The 17,522-nt window shown below is 39.9% G+C and overlaps 1 protein-coding gene across 2 annotated transcripts in view; it reads left to right on the plus strand.

Moving 5' to 3' along the window:
- Positions 1–8,907, plus strand: part of LOC137274480 (inverted formin-2-like) — a 48,390-nt gene extending 39,483 nt beyond the window's left edge. For both annotated transcript variants that reach the window (XM_067807686.1, XM_067807687.1), the window contains 8 exons: positions 642–808; positions 1,075–1,239; positions 2,301–2,558; positions 3,453–3,634; positions 4,364–4,484; positions 4,798–4,962; positions 5,789–5,870; positions 6,349–8,907. In XM_067807686.1, the coding sequence (XP_067663787.1) occupies positions 642–808; positions 1,075–1,239; positions 2,301–2,558; positions 3,453–3,634; positions 4,364–4,484; positions 4,798–4,962; positions 5,789–5,870; positions 6,349–6,497 (1,289 nt within the window). In that variant the 3' untranslated portion in view covers positions 6,498–8,907. The remainder of the gene's footprint in view (positions 1–641; positions 809–1,074; positions 1,240–2,300; positions 2,559–3,452; positions 3,635–4,363; positions 4,485–4,797; positions 4,963–5,788; positions 5,871–6,348) is intronic.
- The last annotated feature ends 8,615 nt before the right edge of the window (positions 8,908–17,522 follow it).

A 17,522-nucleotide genomic window follows, 5' to 3' on the forward strand; every position in this document is an offset into this window, starting at 1 on the left:
GGTTCTGTTGATATATTTTTAACAAAGTCTTTATCCAAATATTCTATTCACCTAAAGTATGGGATATTTATTAATGAGGTGATTCGGCAACTGGCACCAGACAAACTATTTTGGCACGAGCTCTTAACGTTTGCACATTGATTTTAGTCACAATATCAATAGGCAAATAACTTTGATGAAAGAGGTCTGGTTGAAAACTGGTGCCCAAAATCGTTTCGAAACTGCGGTCAAAGTGCCCCTTAAATAGGAGATAGACTCGATATGGATAAGGTTCGTCATGATCTGCATAGAAGGAAGCTTCATGCCCAACGTCCAAGTGTTTTACCACATTGTCGAACGGTCACATGACATCGTTGTTCTTAAGAACAGCAACGCTGGGCCAATCATCTTTTGGCACAGGTCATGTGTTCAGATGAAACGAGGTTCAGTTTGGATTTCCTTGACAATAACAACAGAGTGTGGTGTAGATAGAATCAGCGTTGCCGTACCGTTAACGCCAGACAGGACGGTCGTTTTGGGGTGGTTCAGCAATGATGTAGGACAGTGGGGAAAGAATCACTGTGGCTGTCGGAACACCTGTTCGTGTTATTCATTCCTTATTCAAGTTTCAAATAACACCTGAAATATGCCCATGTTCACAGAGACCAGCATCTGGGGTGATGTATCCAAGATGAAGGACCAGGTTCCAGTAGAATACAGCAAGCTGGAGGAACTCTTCGCACAGAAGACCTTCACCTCTCAAAACTCAACCTCTGACCTCAAGCCAGAGGACAAGGTCATCATGAGAAGACCGTCCACAAGCTTAGAGGTACTCACTTCCATCAGTGTTTTTAGTTCACTGGAGCTCATCATGTTTATATACTCATGAAAACGAATAAGGGAACACATGAAAACAGGTGTGATTCTTTTCAAGGATTCTTCATAAGATGTTTATTGTACTGTGGGTGAAACTTTGGAAACATGTTGCTGAACACTTTCACTTTCGTGTTCCTGTATTTGTTTCCATGAGTATATTTGCAGCCAGTGTTGTTTTTGTTCTCAGATATTAAATCCAACATGTTTACCTGTCCCCAGATAACTCTCCTTGATCCAAAAAGAAGTATGAACGTCAACATCTTTCTGAAGCAGTTCCGGAAGTCCAACGACGCCATTATTGATCTCGTCAAGAAATGTGACTCTCGAGCATTTGGGTCTGAGAAACTCAAAGGTCTGCTGAAAATACTCCCGTCTCAGGATGAGGTAGGCAGACAGTTCAGACTAAATGCTCATTATCAACACCAGTACATACATATACCAATTACCTATCAAAGAATGGAGGTCAATTCTTGAGCTTGTTTGGTGGTTAACCTTGAAAGATAGTAATATTTCAATAAAACATGGGGCTATAGAACATCAAATAGTTAAATTACATTTGTGACGTCATTCCATTGTCTGCTCACTCCATTTTTTTTTTCAAGAATGGAGCGATGTGTACCAGTTTCAAAATGACTTCATTTTGTCATTTTGACAATTTATTTTCATAACAGAAATATTCCCAGTGAATGTAATATAAATAGGGTGGTATCCTCGTAACTCACGATTCCGTAAAAATAATGTGCTTCGACTCCATTATTTTTAGGGAACGGAGAGTTACTTGGACATTACTCCCATACAGAATATCGATTATCAGCGAAACACATTCCTTTGGGTCCAAACGACAACACTGCTGTGAAACATATGTGAGTGGATATGCAGGTATCAGTGAAAATATTTGATGACTGCAGGTATTCACGGTAAAGGTTCCCATACACCGTCCAGTCATTCAAACAGTTTGTATAAACATTGTCAGTTGGCGCTGCAGTCTGACACCTTCCAACTCCAGGAGAAAATGTGAATTTAATGTGTTTATGTCCGTGGTTTGAAGTTTATTTGAAAGGTCTTCACCAATTCAGGTAATAACATATTTTTGTTATTATAGGATTTATTTCTATAGGGCACATATCAACGCAACTAGTGCTTGGTCAGGGTGCTGATATTATTTCCCTCATTCATTGGATGTAAATCTCAGTCGTTGGGTGTAAATCGTACAGTGTATTATCAGTCACAATCCCCTTTGTCGTATACGACGGGTAAACATATACTAAGAATCGTGTCACGGTCCTCATGATGTCAATCATTGGATTGTTTGGTCCAGAATTGATCAAGTCCGGACCTTCATCAGAAAAATGAAATATTGTGAAATGCATTCAACAACACATAAAACTTACATACAATAATCAGTCATTATAATTCAAGTAACCACGGTAACCTTTGTTTACCAGATCGACACTATCCAGCACTTTGAAGGTGACGTCACACGTCTTGGGAGCGCCGAGAAGTTCTTCCATCAGCTGGTTAACCTGTCCGACTACAAGGTGCGTGTTGAGGGCATGCTTCTGAAGGCCGACTTCAACTCCCAACTGGGCAGCATCAGGCCCAACATCCAGCTTCTCAACTCCATCTGTCGCAGCCTCATCGACAACAAGTCTCTCAAGAGCTTCCTTCGTTACGTCCTCCACGCTGGCAACTTCATCAACAACGTAGGTTACATTAAGAAACCGTTCCACCGTGAAGATCGGGGTTAGAATAATTATTGGTCGTTAGCAAACTATGCTTACGGGAGCTGATGGTCTGGCTTGCAGACTTGGTTGATACATGGCATTATTTCCTAATTGCACAGAACCGTGATCATGATGTCAGTCACTGGATCTAACCGTGATCATGATGTCAGTCACTGGATCTAACAGTGATAATGATGTCAGTCACTGGATCTAACCGTGATCATGATGTCAGTCACTGGATCTAACCGTGATCATGATGTCAGTCAGTCTGGTCTGAATTCGATTGTTTACAAACCCGCCGTCATGTGGCAGGAACACCGATGTGTGCGGGATTAAACAATAAACCAACCAAATAAACCATTCACAATACATACCACTGAAAAGAAATTCATGGGATTTTAATGGCATGACATATTAATTATTTTCTTCTGAAACATGGTGTGTTTTTTAACTTCATGTGAATAGTGTAATACAGTACAACAAAGTATATAGCCGACACCAACTGTTAGGTCAGTCCAGCTCTTTTTTGGCAGAAAGAAATATGTTTAGCAATGTGAGTTGTAGTTAACACGTATGTCATGTACGGTAACCTAATATATGTACCATGCTAAGCGTATATTTGCGTAGGTGAGCGAATGTGTGTGTGTACATGTCAAAAGGTTTGACCGAATCTGTTGGAACTGAATTTGTTAAAGCTCATCCCATTTATATTCTGGAAACGCATTTGTCCTGAAAAACTTAGCTCTTAGCACTTAGCGGGAATTTTAGAATATTAAACAGGCTTAGTCCATGAGTATATAATAAGGAAAAGGAACCATTTAGAAACGTTTGAAAGTTTGGAATTTTAAAATTTTAAATGTATTATGTTGACAGAAAAGCAACTCGGGTAATGCCGTGGCCTTCCGGATAAGTTCCCTCAACAAGTTGGTGATGACGAAGTCGCACGTTCCGCGGATGACGTTGTTACATTTCGTCGTGGAGGAGGTGTCGCAGAAAAACAAAGACTCTCTAAAGTTCGTGGATGATCTACTTGAGAATCTACAGAAAGCTTCAAGGTAAATAAAAAAAAACAAGGTAGGTTTAGGACATAGGTACAAGGGCGTCTAGGTTACACAGCTTCTACTGTCTGTTACTTTCCTTTGTCTTAAAACCATTATACATGTCGGTAGTACGTCTCATGTCAGATGAATCTTTTCAATGAGCTCCCATACCTGTTAAGCCTTTTTGAAATCTTTGAGAATACTGCTGGCAGACCCGGTAAAGTAATGGCGACAAATCTGAGATTCAGATCATAACAGTGTAACCTGAAACATCGGGTATTAAAATACAACAGTACCTTTGAGGTCATTCAAATTAGATGAATGGTCAGTGACATATTATTTGCTCCACAAGAGGCCTACGGGTATTTATGATCTGATATGAATTAACACTGGTAAAATAGATAGTACTCGGTCTCGCAGCCCTTAAGCCATATTATTGTCGCTACAGCTCTGTTCTCCCTCAAATGCTGAAGCCCTACATCAAGCAAATCCAGATTTACCCAGGCTGTCTGCCCTCCTTGGGGCTCCTTTAAATGGGTTTTTGTTACAATCAAATTACACACATGCATATTCTGTGACTAAGCGTTAGTAAAGTAAATAGTTGCGATGAAGGGACAACAGGTGGTATTTAAAAGATATTTTTTCTATCTACCCTATCCTCGATTACAACCGCTTTAGTAGCTTCTAGGTCTTGCATCTAAATGTTCTTTTAATGTCTGGAGATGATTGTTCCAATTTTTGTAGGTTCAGTCTTACCACATTAAAGGCAGAGTTCAACCAGGTCAAGGTCAGCATTAAGAAATTACAGAGGCAACTAGAAGATGTGGATGAAGAGGTCAAATCTAAGTTCAAGGTCTTCCTAGAGGTGAGGTTTAAGTTCATTTACAAGCCACTTATTATACAGCTATCCTTGAGTATAATATTTGTCTTACGTTGTATTGAGACTGTATGTTTAAGATAGTAGAAGAGACAGCTAGCTCAACAAATGTGAGGATAATGTTGATCGATTGTTTTCATAATATCTGGACAGTAACAACATCAATGCCAGCAGGATTATTTACGTTTTTGATGCATCTCTCGTCTCTATTTTCCAATGGTTTCGTGCAGAACCGGTAAGAATTATCTTCAGCAACACAATGATCGTAATATGACCTATGACTTTTATTCATCTTGTACAGGAGGCAGAGTCCGACCTGGGCGATGTGGAGGAGGGCTTGGACCGCCTCACTAAACTATCAGTTAGGCTGGCGAACCACTTCTGTGAAAACGAGAAGACGTTTCAGCTAGACGAGTTCCTGGAATCCTTCCGCGAGTTTTGTGACATGGTCAAGCAGACGGAGCAGGTAGGTGGCATCCAGGCTGAACTATGAGCAGCTCTGAACTAGGTGGGATTCCCATGTTTACTCCATGAAATTGGATACCGAGATAGCATGTCTGTATAGAGCTATTTATCTCCTTGACAACCAATAAGTGTTGCTGTGACACTATGATCAGTCCTGACAAAGGTCAAGGTCACCCTCGAGGATACAGTTTGAGGAAACTCGTTTATACTCAGTCTATGACTAGAAAAGGATGCATATATATCATTGAAATTCTGTAATGTCACTTTCTGTAATTATCGTATTATATACATCATATATTCATCTTTTTATTGGCTTTTCTTATTGCGACAGATTGATATGTCACCGTTCCTCCTCCAGTTAGTGCTATTATTAAAACTTTGTTCACTTACAAATTGTTACTCCTAACTCAAGACATGCGTATTGTTGGCAACTTCGACCGTGGAATCTTTAAAGTGTAGCCCACTTTGGGATAAATGGGTGGTGAATGACCTATACATGTAATCCTATAATTATCCCATTGTTCTCCTAGTTTATCATACGCTAGTATTCAAAGAATTCTTTGAAAAGGGAGATTGTGACGCAAGCACACGCACACGCACACGCACACGCACACGCACACGCACAGATTCGGGGCTGATAAAGCCATCTAAATAAAGCGTTTGCTCATCAACGGGTTAGATGTTTCAGATAGTTTTCATGTACATGAAGCATGGCCCTGGTGGTGGCACCTTGCCACAGCCTGCTGCAATAATGAAAAAGGCAGAAAAATGAAAAAAGAAATATCACTCACTCTCCTTCATGATCACTTCCGGGTTTATTTGCACAGGAGTTGGAGACGAGGAAGTTGCAGGCCGAGAGGGCGGAGAAGAGGAAGAAGGCTCAGCAAGAGCTGGTTGAGAGAAGGAGAAGTGAGTAACCCTCCTTATCAAGGCTTCCTGTATCTGAAAACAAGGTTTTTGAGGGCACGATTGTCTCACTATTGTATTAGACAAGTTATCTCCCCTTGTTGGTCAATCCCGAGAGAACATAAATCCTTGCAGAGAAGCTTGTAACCTAAGCCGTTGACAATGTTGTATAAGTCATGCCTTTACGTGCCTTTGTGGTGACGGTGCGTTAGCCTGGTAGTTAAAGCGCTTTCTCGTCACGCCAAAGATCGGGTTCGATTCTCCACATGGGTACAATGTGTGAAGTCCATTTCTGATGTCCCCCTCCGTGATATTGCTGGAATATTGCTTAACCAAGGTAATGGTAAACTCACACGACGAGTGAGTACCGATGAAGTTGGATATTTTTTCCCCAAACCCTGGTATAATCACTTTTTGATAGCGATTCATAAACGTACCTGTGATGATTGTGTTGTAAAAATCTTAAACTTGAATGTTGCAGGTGGTACTCGAGAGGGCTCCGTGGATGAGAAGAAGAAGATTGTGGACGATCTTGTTAACGAAATCAGACGCGGCAAAGTGCTTAGAAGGTTGTCCCTCAAACGTAAAACCAACATGGCCATCACAGCCATGGAGACAAGTCATTTGTAGCATAATCTGTATTCCCGCCTGTTAGTGTGTAAGGCACCATGTGTCATCTGAGAAGACCATATGTGGAAAGAGGCTGTCACGTGTCACGACCAGGTATGAACATGTCTCAGACTTCTACAACGAGATGGTTCTTGTGAGCTGCAGGTATTAGTGAAATTTCCGGTTTCGTGTGAACACGATTTCTGTCTGTGTGTCCCTATAATCGTCATCTTGCCATCGTGAGCGTTTCAAGGTATAAGCGCTCTCCGATTCAACCAACTGCAGCATTGCGAGTTGAACTGTCCCAAGATCAATCTGTATTACATAATCTACTAGTCCAAAAAGAACGGTAGTCTCATCGGATTTCTACCCGTGTCAGTACACCGAGGATACGCCAGCGATTGTGCAAAGACTTCGTCAGATGGAAGATTCAGGAAAACGCCAAACTCATCCAAAATGTGCTCCTTCTTTTTTATTTTCGTATCATCCATGTAGGTCTCATAGTATACAGTCAGCTGATCCAGATGCTTCAATCTGCCCATCAATATGCCATCTGCAAGATACTTAAAATGCATATTCTTCAATGAGCTTAATACTATTATTATCACCCTTCCAGGTTGTCTGTGCTGGGACTACTCAAACTCCATATGTTGCATTCATTTTCAATCTGTAGAACGTAATTAATAATATTTACAGCACTGTATCTGATGTACAAATATTGTGTAAGTGCTTATACATTAATATCATGATCAAATGATCAGCGTGCCTTCGGAGGTCTCTGACACCTGGTTGGGGATTAGAAAATTGGCCCGGGGTTGACGGATTATCATGAACTCATGATATTGTATGGATGTTGGCGACAGGAGTCGCCCATAGCGCTCAACAATGGGTGATACGTTTAGGTGCGGTGTCTGGTCTCTGTCTGGCTCACGTGTCTCAGACGTGCTTTACGTCTCAACCAGTACGTGAAGTAGATGAGAAAACAGGGATATATCGAACTTATAATATCACTGCAGTCGATGTATATGCGGTTGATAATGCATTGCGGCTATGCATTCCTAAAAGTCAGTTCGGAGGTTTGATCCCTTCGGACTGACAATATGGGGCATGCCAATGATGTTCTCCAGAATTTAGATATTGGTAATATGTTGATGGAATACTAGACAAAAGTTCTCTCCCAATTTCAATTAGCTCGGATAAGAATGTACAACACTCTTTGCCTTATTATGAAGTGTACAGGTACTTGGGCTCGAATCGAGCCTGACAAACTCTAGTGCATGCCTGTAAAGCGATGTCAACTGTATGAAGTCCATTTTCTGTTTTCAAGTGTATATTTCTTGGAAGCTCCATTCTAGTTTCGTCCTGCAACAAATAAGTAAATGTAAATATTACAGTTCTTAAAAGGGCTTCGCTAGCTGTCTCTTTGCTATTAGTGACATGTTATTACATATTTGAATTATAATAATTATATTTTTGTAAACTGAAATGAGCATTACAAAAAAATGGAATTCAGTATATTCTAATCATGAATTTTTTCTCGCACAAACATAGGTATGAAAAGGTTCTAAAGTCTGATGTGACATAGTGTTTTTTCTGTTTGTTTCTTTGCTTTATATCGCCGCACGTAGCTATATTTCAGCTTTAAGGCGGCGATGTGCCTGGACCATGAAATCCAGTGATCAACAGCATGACCATCTACGCAGTTGCGATCGATGGCATGTGTCACCCAGGTCAACGAGTTTTCTTTCTGTAATGAGAGCTGAAAGACTCGTGTGTGTCATTGGTATCGAGATGCCTTGCGTCTGCGTGTTGTAGTCGCAAAACCTTTTTGAAGTGTTGTGTTTTTAGAAGAGTATGTTGTTTCTTTAGTTAGAAGTATACCTTCTCATGGCTTTCGTGACCCCGTGCCATGAAGGAACAAGCCGACTGCTCCACGGAGGTTACGAAACCATTCGTGACCAACTCGTGTTATTCAGGAACAGGCCAACACCGATCTTCTTGGAGGTTACGGAAAAGAACAAGTGGTGAGGAATAACACGAGGGGATCACGAATGGTTACGAATTGTGGCGAATTACAACGAATGTAGAATTAGATGTTTGAATACATATTCGTGCATCAATCATTTGAAGTGTTTCAATGTGCACAAAAATACGTTCCATGTGGCTTTCAATTTATTATATCTTACGCTCTCTCTATATGGCTTGTGTAAATCCTTGCTGATATGCAACTGTCTCATTCGGCATACATCGGCATTATAATCTGGTGTATATGATGGAAGCCGATATTCCGAATGTACCCGTCTCAGCTAACTGTGATGTAATGTATGTGTGGTAATGAGCACATGATATTGATGACGTATGCTTGGTAAAGTTGTGAATCTCTATTGACTGCAATATGTACAGATTGTGTTATTAAAATGTTTTATTTCTCTTCAGCTAGTTGTTACTGTCCAACCATCATTAGAATGAGGTGCTCCAGAGATGCGTTTGTGAAAGGGGTGTCCTGTCATTCAGCCTACATCTCATTATCTGTTGGTCTCTACTGTGTAGGCAGAATTATGAAACGATAGTTACTTGGCCCTGCCTCCATACAAGAAAAAATGAAAGAGATTGATTTTCGTTTTTTTTCTTTGAGTTGTATTAATATGCAGACTGCTTGATTCATCCATGTTACATGGACATTCCTATGTTTTTGGTACTTACCGTTTTCCAGTCAGTTTTGCCACCAATCAATTAAAAACAGCGAACAGACCAGTTTCTCTCTCATCCTCCTTTAATCCCCTTTGTTCTTCTGATTACTTCTCTCTATAAATTATTTCATGAAAATAATGACCAGACTGGTTTCTCTATAAAATCATTTTGTGCATTTGAACTACCTTCTACATGGACATGATATATGTTTGCAGAGACTAAAGGAGGACAAAGCTTCAGTGTTAAGGGACCGTTCGTAATTTATCACTAGGTGGGAGCGATGAGGATTTTTTTTATTTTATCTGTACAAATCTGCTTTCTTAATCAGGGGTGGTCTCATTTTTCTCATTCTGCCTACACTTTTATCATGTCTGTAGGCAGAATGAGAGCAAAACCTGTCAAAGAGAGGTGGGACAGTGTAGTGAACTGATCCACTACCTACTCGAAGGGGAACAGGTTTGAAAACTTCGCGCATGTGATTTTTGTGGTCCTTCCTCACTTTCTGCGCAGTGATTCGGAAGCGCCATGTTTCTGCTCGAGCATTTGTATACTAGTATCTTGTAAAGTGGACTGTGAAAAGGGTAGTAAGTACCCTTAAAAGTAAACACTGCAAGTATTGGAAACTTATCATGTTGCACTCTAAATTAGGTGAACGGGGTCAAGACATTCATTCACAAACACGTGAGGTTGCCTACAATGTCATTCAGTACATGTGTACTATTTCCGACAGTAAACAGAGTGCACTGAGGGAAGCCAGCGATTCTACGAGTATATCTGTCCGTACCATGCGCAAAATAGATCTAAGTGACGAAGGTAAATGCGTTCCCACGATGGGTACCAGTAAGTTCAAAAGCCGAGGGAAAGTGCGTACTCGTACCGAAGGAAAACTGAATTTGAAGATTTTGATCAAGCGCGCAAGTTGCCAGTACATTCAACACTGCTACACAGTAACCAAGACAATGCCAACATTCTCATATCATATCTCAGAATGATTCGCCAGTGCCGTAAAGAAAACGATCCAGTCGTGTACATCGACGTAACGTGTACACGGCCATAACACGGTATCAAAATGTTGGCAAACTGATGGGAAGGCAGCTGTTGGCGGTATTCGGGTACCATCGGGGACAGCTCCAAGTAATGATAGTCCATGCTGGTACATGTGAAGGGTTCATTCCTAATGTTTCGTTGATATGTAAAGCCAAACAAACGAGCGGCGATTACCATGACGAAATGAATGTCAACAATTTCTCTGAGTGGCTGCCAGAAAAACGTACCCCTAGTCTGTCCCAAAATACGGTAGTTGTAATGGTCAAAGCCCCTTACCAAAACAAACAAATAGGCAAAGCTCCAACAACTGCCAATCGGAAAGATGAAATCAAATCGTGGCTACAAGGACATGATATACCTTTTTACACATTCAGAGTTGAATGCTGAGTTGCTTATACTTGAGAAATCATGTCAGCGAGACCCCGTATATCATGTTGATGAAATTCTGTAAACTCAGAGGCATACTGTTCTCCAGTTATCTCCATGTCACGCCGATTTTAATGCCACCTTGGGCGAATTTAAAAATTGGATTGGGTCCTAGAATTGAGATCTCAAATTGGATTCTGTACAAAGAGCTTGCGAATCACGATTGTCACCTCTTGGCCAGAAGGAATGGTTAGACTGTTGGAGACATGTGATTGAAATTGAGGATCGTTACTGGCATTGAGAAATTGCCCTAGAAGATGAAATCGAAATACTTGTCATCGATACTGATAACAGTGATATCAGTGATATTGTTGGCAAGTAGCAGATTCGAGAGACTTCCGTGTAGCAAATAATTTCTTGTAAAATTCACGAGGTAGTACATAAGTGCCTGACGATTAGTTTGATTTCATAACGGTTAGAGATGGTTTTAAATCATTTTCAGATATGTTTTTATATAAAATATGTCTATCTTTATCGTCTACTTGGGAGATTTCTTGATAAAAGAATTACTAATATCACTACGAGTTGTTGTAATCGTGGATTTACTCGTATTTTCAAAATAATCAAAGATCTCATTAAGTATTTCACTTCCTCTTTTACTAAAGAGCCATCATTTCTATTTAAGCATAATATAACACTTTTACTTTGCCTATCTCTTTCTAAGTTATAAAAATACCGTGTACTCCTCTCTCCTTTCTCTGCCTATCTTACTCTAGATCCAATAAATGCACCTTCACTTCTCTTTCTATATTAAATTTCCATTTTATCTAATAATTCTTCTGCGTCAAAACATTATGACTTGGGTAATCTACTAACATATCCTCTAAAATGGCTTGTTCTTTGAAAAGCCACTTTTCCTCTTTAAGTGTTTCTCATTTTCTGTCTACTAAAACCTCTACTTATATATCCATAATTCTGTACTTGATCCATTCCCATTTTGAGGCAGGATTATTGAATTCGTCATCAAATACTTATTTCCTCCACATAAACATAGTCATGTGACAAAAATGTGTTAGGTTTCCTGAAGTTATATTTGATTTGTTGTCCTAAAGATATCTCTAGAGAAATGTATTTATTGTCTGTTCTGATGCTAGGTTTAATCTTACATGATTTGATTTTTTTACAAGGGGACAAGAAATGAGCCAAACATCTATCCTTGAGTGAATGTGATTACTTCTCCTCTATGTAAATCCTTTTTTGTCAGAATTCAGATTCCCCAAGCATCTACTAAACTATATCAATTACTTCATGCAATGCAAGACTTGACTGAGTGTTGTTTGATCCAAGACGGTCCTGGGAAGGCTTTAACACACAATTAAAACCACCACCAGTAATAATAGCATGGTTGGGCTTATTGGCCAAAATTCTTTCTAATTCGTAAATATAATTTTTCCTTTCCCTCATAATATTTGGTGAATAAATATTAATAAGCTTGCAGTATGTGCCATTAATTTCAATATTAACATAAATCAAGCGGCCATTATTGTGACATGACACCCTCACATCTCTTCTTGAAAAACATGCTCCGGCAGTTGAGAACAAGGAGATACTCCGTCCTCACCCTCCATGATACGACGTGTCGATTCGTCGCTCTAAGACTCAGCGGCACAGAGCTGAACGTCAGTGGCGTAAGACACGCCTGGAAATTCACAGGCAGATGTATCAACAGTGGCGAAATGTTGCCAATCATCTCCGATGAAAGGAAATATTCTCTTCACAGTATAGAGGATAGTATGGGGACACCTGCTTCCCTGTACAGGCTTATCTGTACCCTGCTTGGTAATGGAGGTGATGTGACAGATAACAAAGTCACAAGGAACTAGCAGATTCCTACAACTCATTCTTCATCTCAAAGATTGATACCATTCGAAAAGGACTTTCAGTCAAGGACGTTGATAGGTGTTTCAGTGAACTTCTCTTCACAGGGGATCCATTGACGCAGTTCGCACCCTTCAGTCCAAAGGACATTGAATCAATTATCCGCTCTTCAAAGCAAACCAAATGCGACTCTTACCCACACAACCAAACTTCTGTTTCAGTATCTTGACTTGCTTCTGCCAAGTATTACCAAAATTGTCAACTCAAATTTGGTGAGCAGTGTATTTCCTAACAGATTTAAACAAGCTGTAGTTACACCTTTGCTGAAAAAAACGGATCTTGGCCCTCAGAATCTTCAGAACTTTCGGCCTGTCTCAAATTTATCTTTCGTTTCCACGATAATGGAGAAGGCTGTGCATGTGAGACTTAAAGACCATCTCTCCAAACATTTTCTGTTGGATGAATCCCGGTCGACGTATCGGCAATACTATAGTACAGAGACTGCCCTACTGCAGGTGACGAATGGGCTCCGTCGTTCTGTCGATGATGGTAGGATTGCTGATCTAGTGTTGTTGGACCTGTCTGCGGCCTTCGACACAATTGACCACCACAGACTCCTGTCTAGGCTCAAACAGCAGTACGGACGGCCATGCCCTTCAATGGGTGTCATCTTATTTGTCTGACCGACAGCAATCTGTTGTCATTGGTGGCGAGAGATCTAAAGGCGCTGCAGTCACATGTGGTGTGCCACAGGTGTCAGTCCTTGGTCCGGTCCTGTTTGTTGTGAATACTGGATATGTCGGAATGATTACTGCAGTTTCCACATAGTTTCTCACCATACCTATGAGGATGACACTCAGTTCCAGAAAGCCTTTCATCTGTCAGACCTCTCCACATCTCTTCACTGCATAGCTAAATGTACACAGGGCATCTGCACTGACAACTGCTGGATGGGAACAAATATGCTTAAATACAATGACACTAAACCAGAAGCAGCTCTCGTTGGTGCATAGCAACAACTCAACAAAGTCAAAAACGATTTCCTTAAAGTTGCAGATGCAGACATCAAGTTCTCTGACGTTGTTAAGGATTTGGGTGTCCACACTGACTCGTCCTTGACTCTGGATGCTCATATCAATTGTTTGAGCAGGATCTGCTACTTTCATCTGAGATCCATCGGTAACATTCGGCAATTCCTAACAACTTGTGCAACTGAAGCCCTTGTTCGAGCGCTTGTTGCATCAACAGCGTCCTTTCAGGCCTCCGTTCTACCCTCGAAACACTTCAAAAGATCCAAAACACTTCTGCCCGCATTATCAGCATGTCTTCTTAACATTCACGTATAACACCCGTGTTGAAAGACCTGCAGTGGCTACCTGCATGTGGTCCTCCATGGATTGGCTCCCTCCTACCTGTCTGAACTCCCACACCCGCATGTCCCCGCACGCAACTTCCAATCAAAATCACAAGATCTACTTTGGCTCACAAAACTCTCTCCCCAAACTCTCTCCCTTGTCTCCTTTTAAGCTCCCTTAAAAGCTTGGACACAATTGACTGAAAACGTACCATTTCTCTGCATACTACTAATAATTTCAGCTGTATATACGCCCGTGTAAATATTCTGTAGCGCTTTGAGCATGCCTTAGGGTGTGGAACAGGTGCATCATGAGTATGCATTTATTATTGACACAGTGTTTGTCAATATTGTGCTTACTTGTTTGGTGTCTCGGACTTCTTCTACTTTGTCTTACCGTTTTGGGTGTGTACCCGAGTTTGAGGGGCCCGTATTTTCACTTTAGTGGCAGAGCTGAAAGGGGACTTCTTACTCAATCATGGACCACGTGACCTCCCCGAACCCGGATCTTCGGCGTGACGAGCGAACACTTTAACTATTAAACTACCCCTGGCTCTGTCATATGTCGTGTTCGATTGTGTGGTGTTTATCACACAATGTTGAAGCTGTGTGATAACGGTCTGAAAATAAAGAGTCTTGTGCATGATCAACACACATTTGAGGGCGATGGTTGTGATGGATCTCAAGTTACGAAAAGCACGTTCTGTTGGGATCAGTTCTAACACTCAAAGCGATGTGGCTGATTTCATGAGTCAGCGGTGATATGAGCATATATATTACCAATAAACACTGGCGGGTCACAGCTGAGCGAGACGTGTCTACCATCTCTTTCAAGAAAGCTCTTTCTACTACGTGAAATGTGTTGTAGATTTTATGAACGCTTCAATAGACCGTGCGTTCCAGTTATAATTACACACAAACCTGCATTGAGAGATTATGTTTCACACAGACAGCTGTAGTGTAGGAAAAAGAGGCGTTTGTTCTGACTGGTGCATTGGGGCATAAAGTAATATCTTTCATGGTGAATCCATACCTTATTTTCTTCACTATTGCTTCTTTCCATTTTGCAGATCCATATCAAACTGACTAGCTGTATTGTACTGGGCAATTTAACAAATCACCTTGCAATCCTTCAACAATATCCATGTGGTTCCTGTATAAGCAAATGAAAACATAACACCATCTAGCATCAATGGGTTAATTTAATCAGCAATGCAACACTGTGCAGATATTTTCACTGGCAATCACACCATTATCTCGTTACCATGACAACAGTAATTACAAGTCAAGCACAGATACTTTCAGTTTCAGACATATTGCAATTGAGTACATAAGATGTGTCTATGGCACAGAATATACATAATATCATTCACAGAGGTAATATGAAATAAACATTTCAACATGGAATGATTCAAGTGTTTCACAGAACAGCAGCAGCGGGGAAACCTGTTGATAAACAGCCATATTCAGGGCTAGTGACAAAGACAGCAAGGCCCAGAAAATGAATACCTATTCATAACATCGATGAAAGCAAAATATAGGACAAATGGAATCCTGTTTTCACTCAGCAAGATTTTGGTAATTAAGCTTCACTAGAGTTGCGAGTGAGTTTACTTTTACGCCGCTTTTATATTTCAGCAATATGACTGTGAAGACATCAGAAATGGGCTTCACGCAGTGCATCCACGTGAGTCATGCAGTCTGCATGATGGACTACCCCATCGCCCTTCACTTGAGTACATATGGTATCTATTTACTAATGCTAAACACTGAAACTGTTTTCAGTCTGATAAACAGTTAAATCTGATAGACAGTTAAGTTGAACACTATCATTTCATTCAGCTTTTCATTCATATCACAGTGTGTCAGTGCTGTCCTACCAAAGATTACAACAAAAACAATTAAGATTCCACATCCAGACAGTCTCGGCAAAGTCAAAGGATAGGACAGAAGATCAGTGTGATTCCTAAGTCACATTTTTCAGAGGTATCTCTTTCCAAAAGTGAAGACTGAGTATAAATATAAACACACAACAGACCTCATCACGTGTTGACTACTTCAAATACAGCTACAACTGAGAGCAAAGAGTTTACCTGAATCAAATCATACATTGTTTATTTTTTGCTGACATTTCGTAATAATACCTCAAAGAATATACAAGCCTTACCATCTAACTTTTCGCGTATGGAGATAAAATTTAACTTAACTCATTAGGTATTAGTCTTGTGAATGCTGAACAAGCTTGTTTGTATTTCAAAGTAATATCATCAAGCACACCTATAACAGTTAGGCCTCGACAGCCTGTTTTGCTTGATTCACATATCTGTCAAAAAATAAAAATAAAAGTGGTAACAGAATGAATAAAATATTGGATGAAATTAAACTGCTTTGGGTAAGGTTCTCTTTGATAATAAAAATAATTTTAAAAATACTATAAAATTAACAAATAAATATTTCCTCAAATGTACATTTTAGCCAATTTACCAATCCAAATCCTACTTGGATTTTAACAATTCCTGTACAAGTCATGATATTTTTTTATACTTTTCTGCCTACCAACCAAATAGTTACAATCAAAATCTGAAACCCCACTACATCTGGCCTTAGCTGCTGACAACACAAGACTGAAAGGCTCACCTCCTTGCATATGTACCACAACTGCTTCACATGTTTCACATTCACTGGCACATTCAACAGACTGTATCACAAGTCAGCATACTCAGTCTAGACACATCTACAGATATACAGGTATCTTTGTCAGTGATGGTTCCTGTTTATACACAGACTTATACTGATATACAACCCACATGTGAACAACACATATTGTTTATATTCATCAGCCATCAAATGTAGATATTTAACACTGCAATAGACATACTGTATGTATGAGGGGAGGAACAAAGATTTTTCAGCAATGAGCATTACAAAACGTCAGTTTTACTTCGATACAAATAATCAAAGTATGTATAAAGAGAAATTTGTAACATACTCAACTTTTAGCCTACAATAATTTGTTCATGACCTGACTGTCCATTATTTATTTCAAGTTATCAAATAATGTTTTTTTTAATACTGTTTTTGCAGTAACTCTTACCAAAATGTCTGCAACTTCTATATCAACAATGATTGGGCATATTTAATTAAAACAACCTTAAATTCCAACTATACTAATCCAAGACCTACCTTTGAAGAAGAATTAATTTTCAGTAGCCCAATCCCACCTTATCCCATCTTACCTGTCCCTGTAATAACTGAGGCCTCTCTTATAGTCCATTCGGCTTAATAGTGTACCGATGAATTGCAGTCTAGCTCGAAAACTAATAAACATAACATACTCAATGAAACGTTGATTATAATCAGAACATCATACCAACTCTGTGAGGTCTTTGCAGAATATTTTTCCTTAAAAGAAGAACTTCTTTAACAAACTATCATTAAAAATATTGACACAGTTCACTATTTGTTACAAGGGAGGAGTGCAGAGAAAGGGACAGCCAGGTGTGCGAGGAAGCATGGAAACAGCACCGGTTAATGAATATATAACTTTCTCGGCACTTGTGCACGTGCTTCTTGAACACCTGGCTGTGCCTTTCTCTGCACTCCTCAATCGTAATAAACAGTGAACTAAGTCAATATTTTAATGATAGTTTGTTAAACAACTGTTTTTTTATTATGAGGAAAAAAACTCACAGAATTGGTATGATGTGTTG

The sequence above is a fragment of the Haliotis asinina genome, chromosome 2, assembly GCF_037392515.1.
Source record: "Haliotis asinina isolate JCU_RB_2024 chromosome 2, JCU_Hal_asi_v2, whole genome shotgun sequence".
In the NCBI taxonomy this organism is placed as follows: domain Eukaryota; kingdom Metazoa; phylum Mollusca; class Gastropoda; order Lepetellida; family Haliotidae; genus Haliotis; species Haliotis asinina.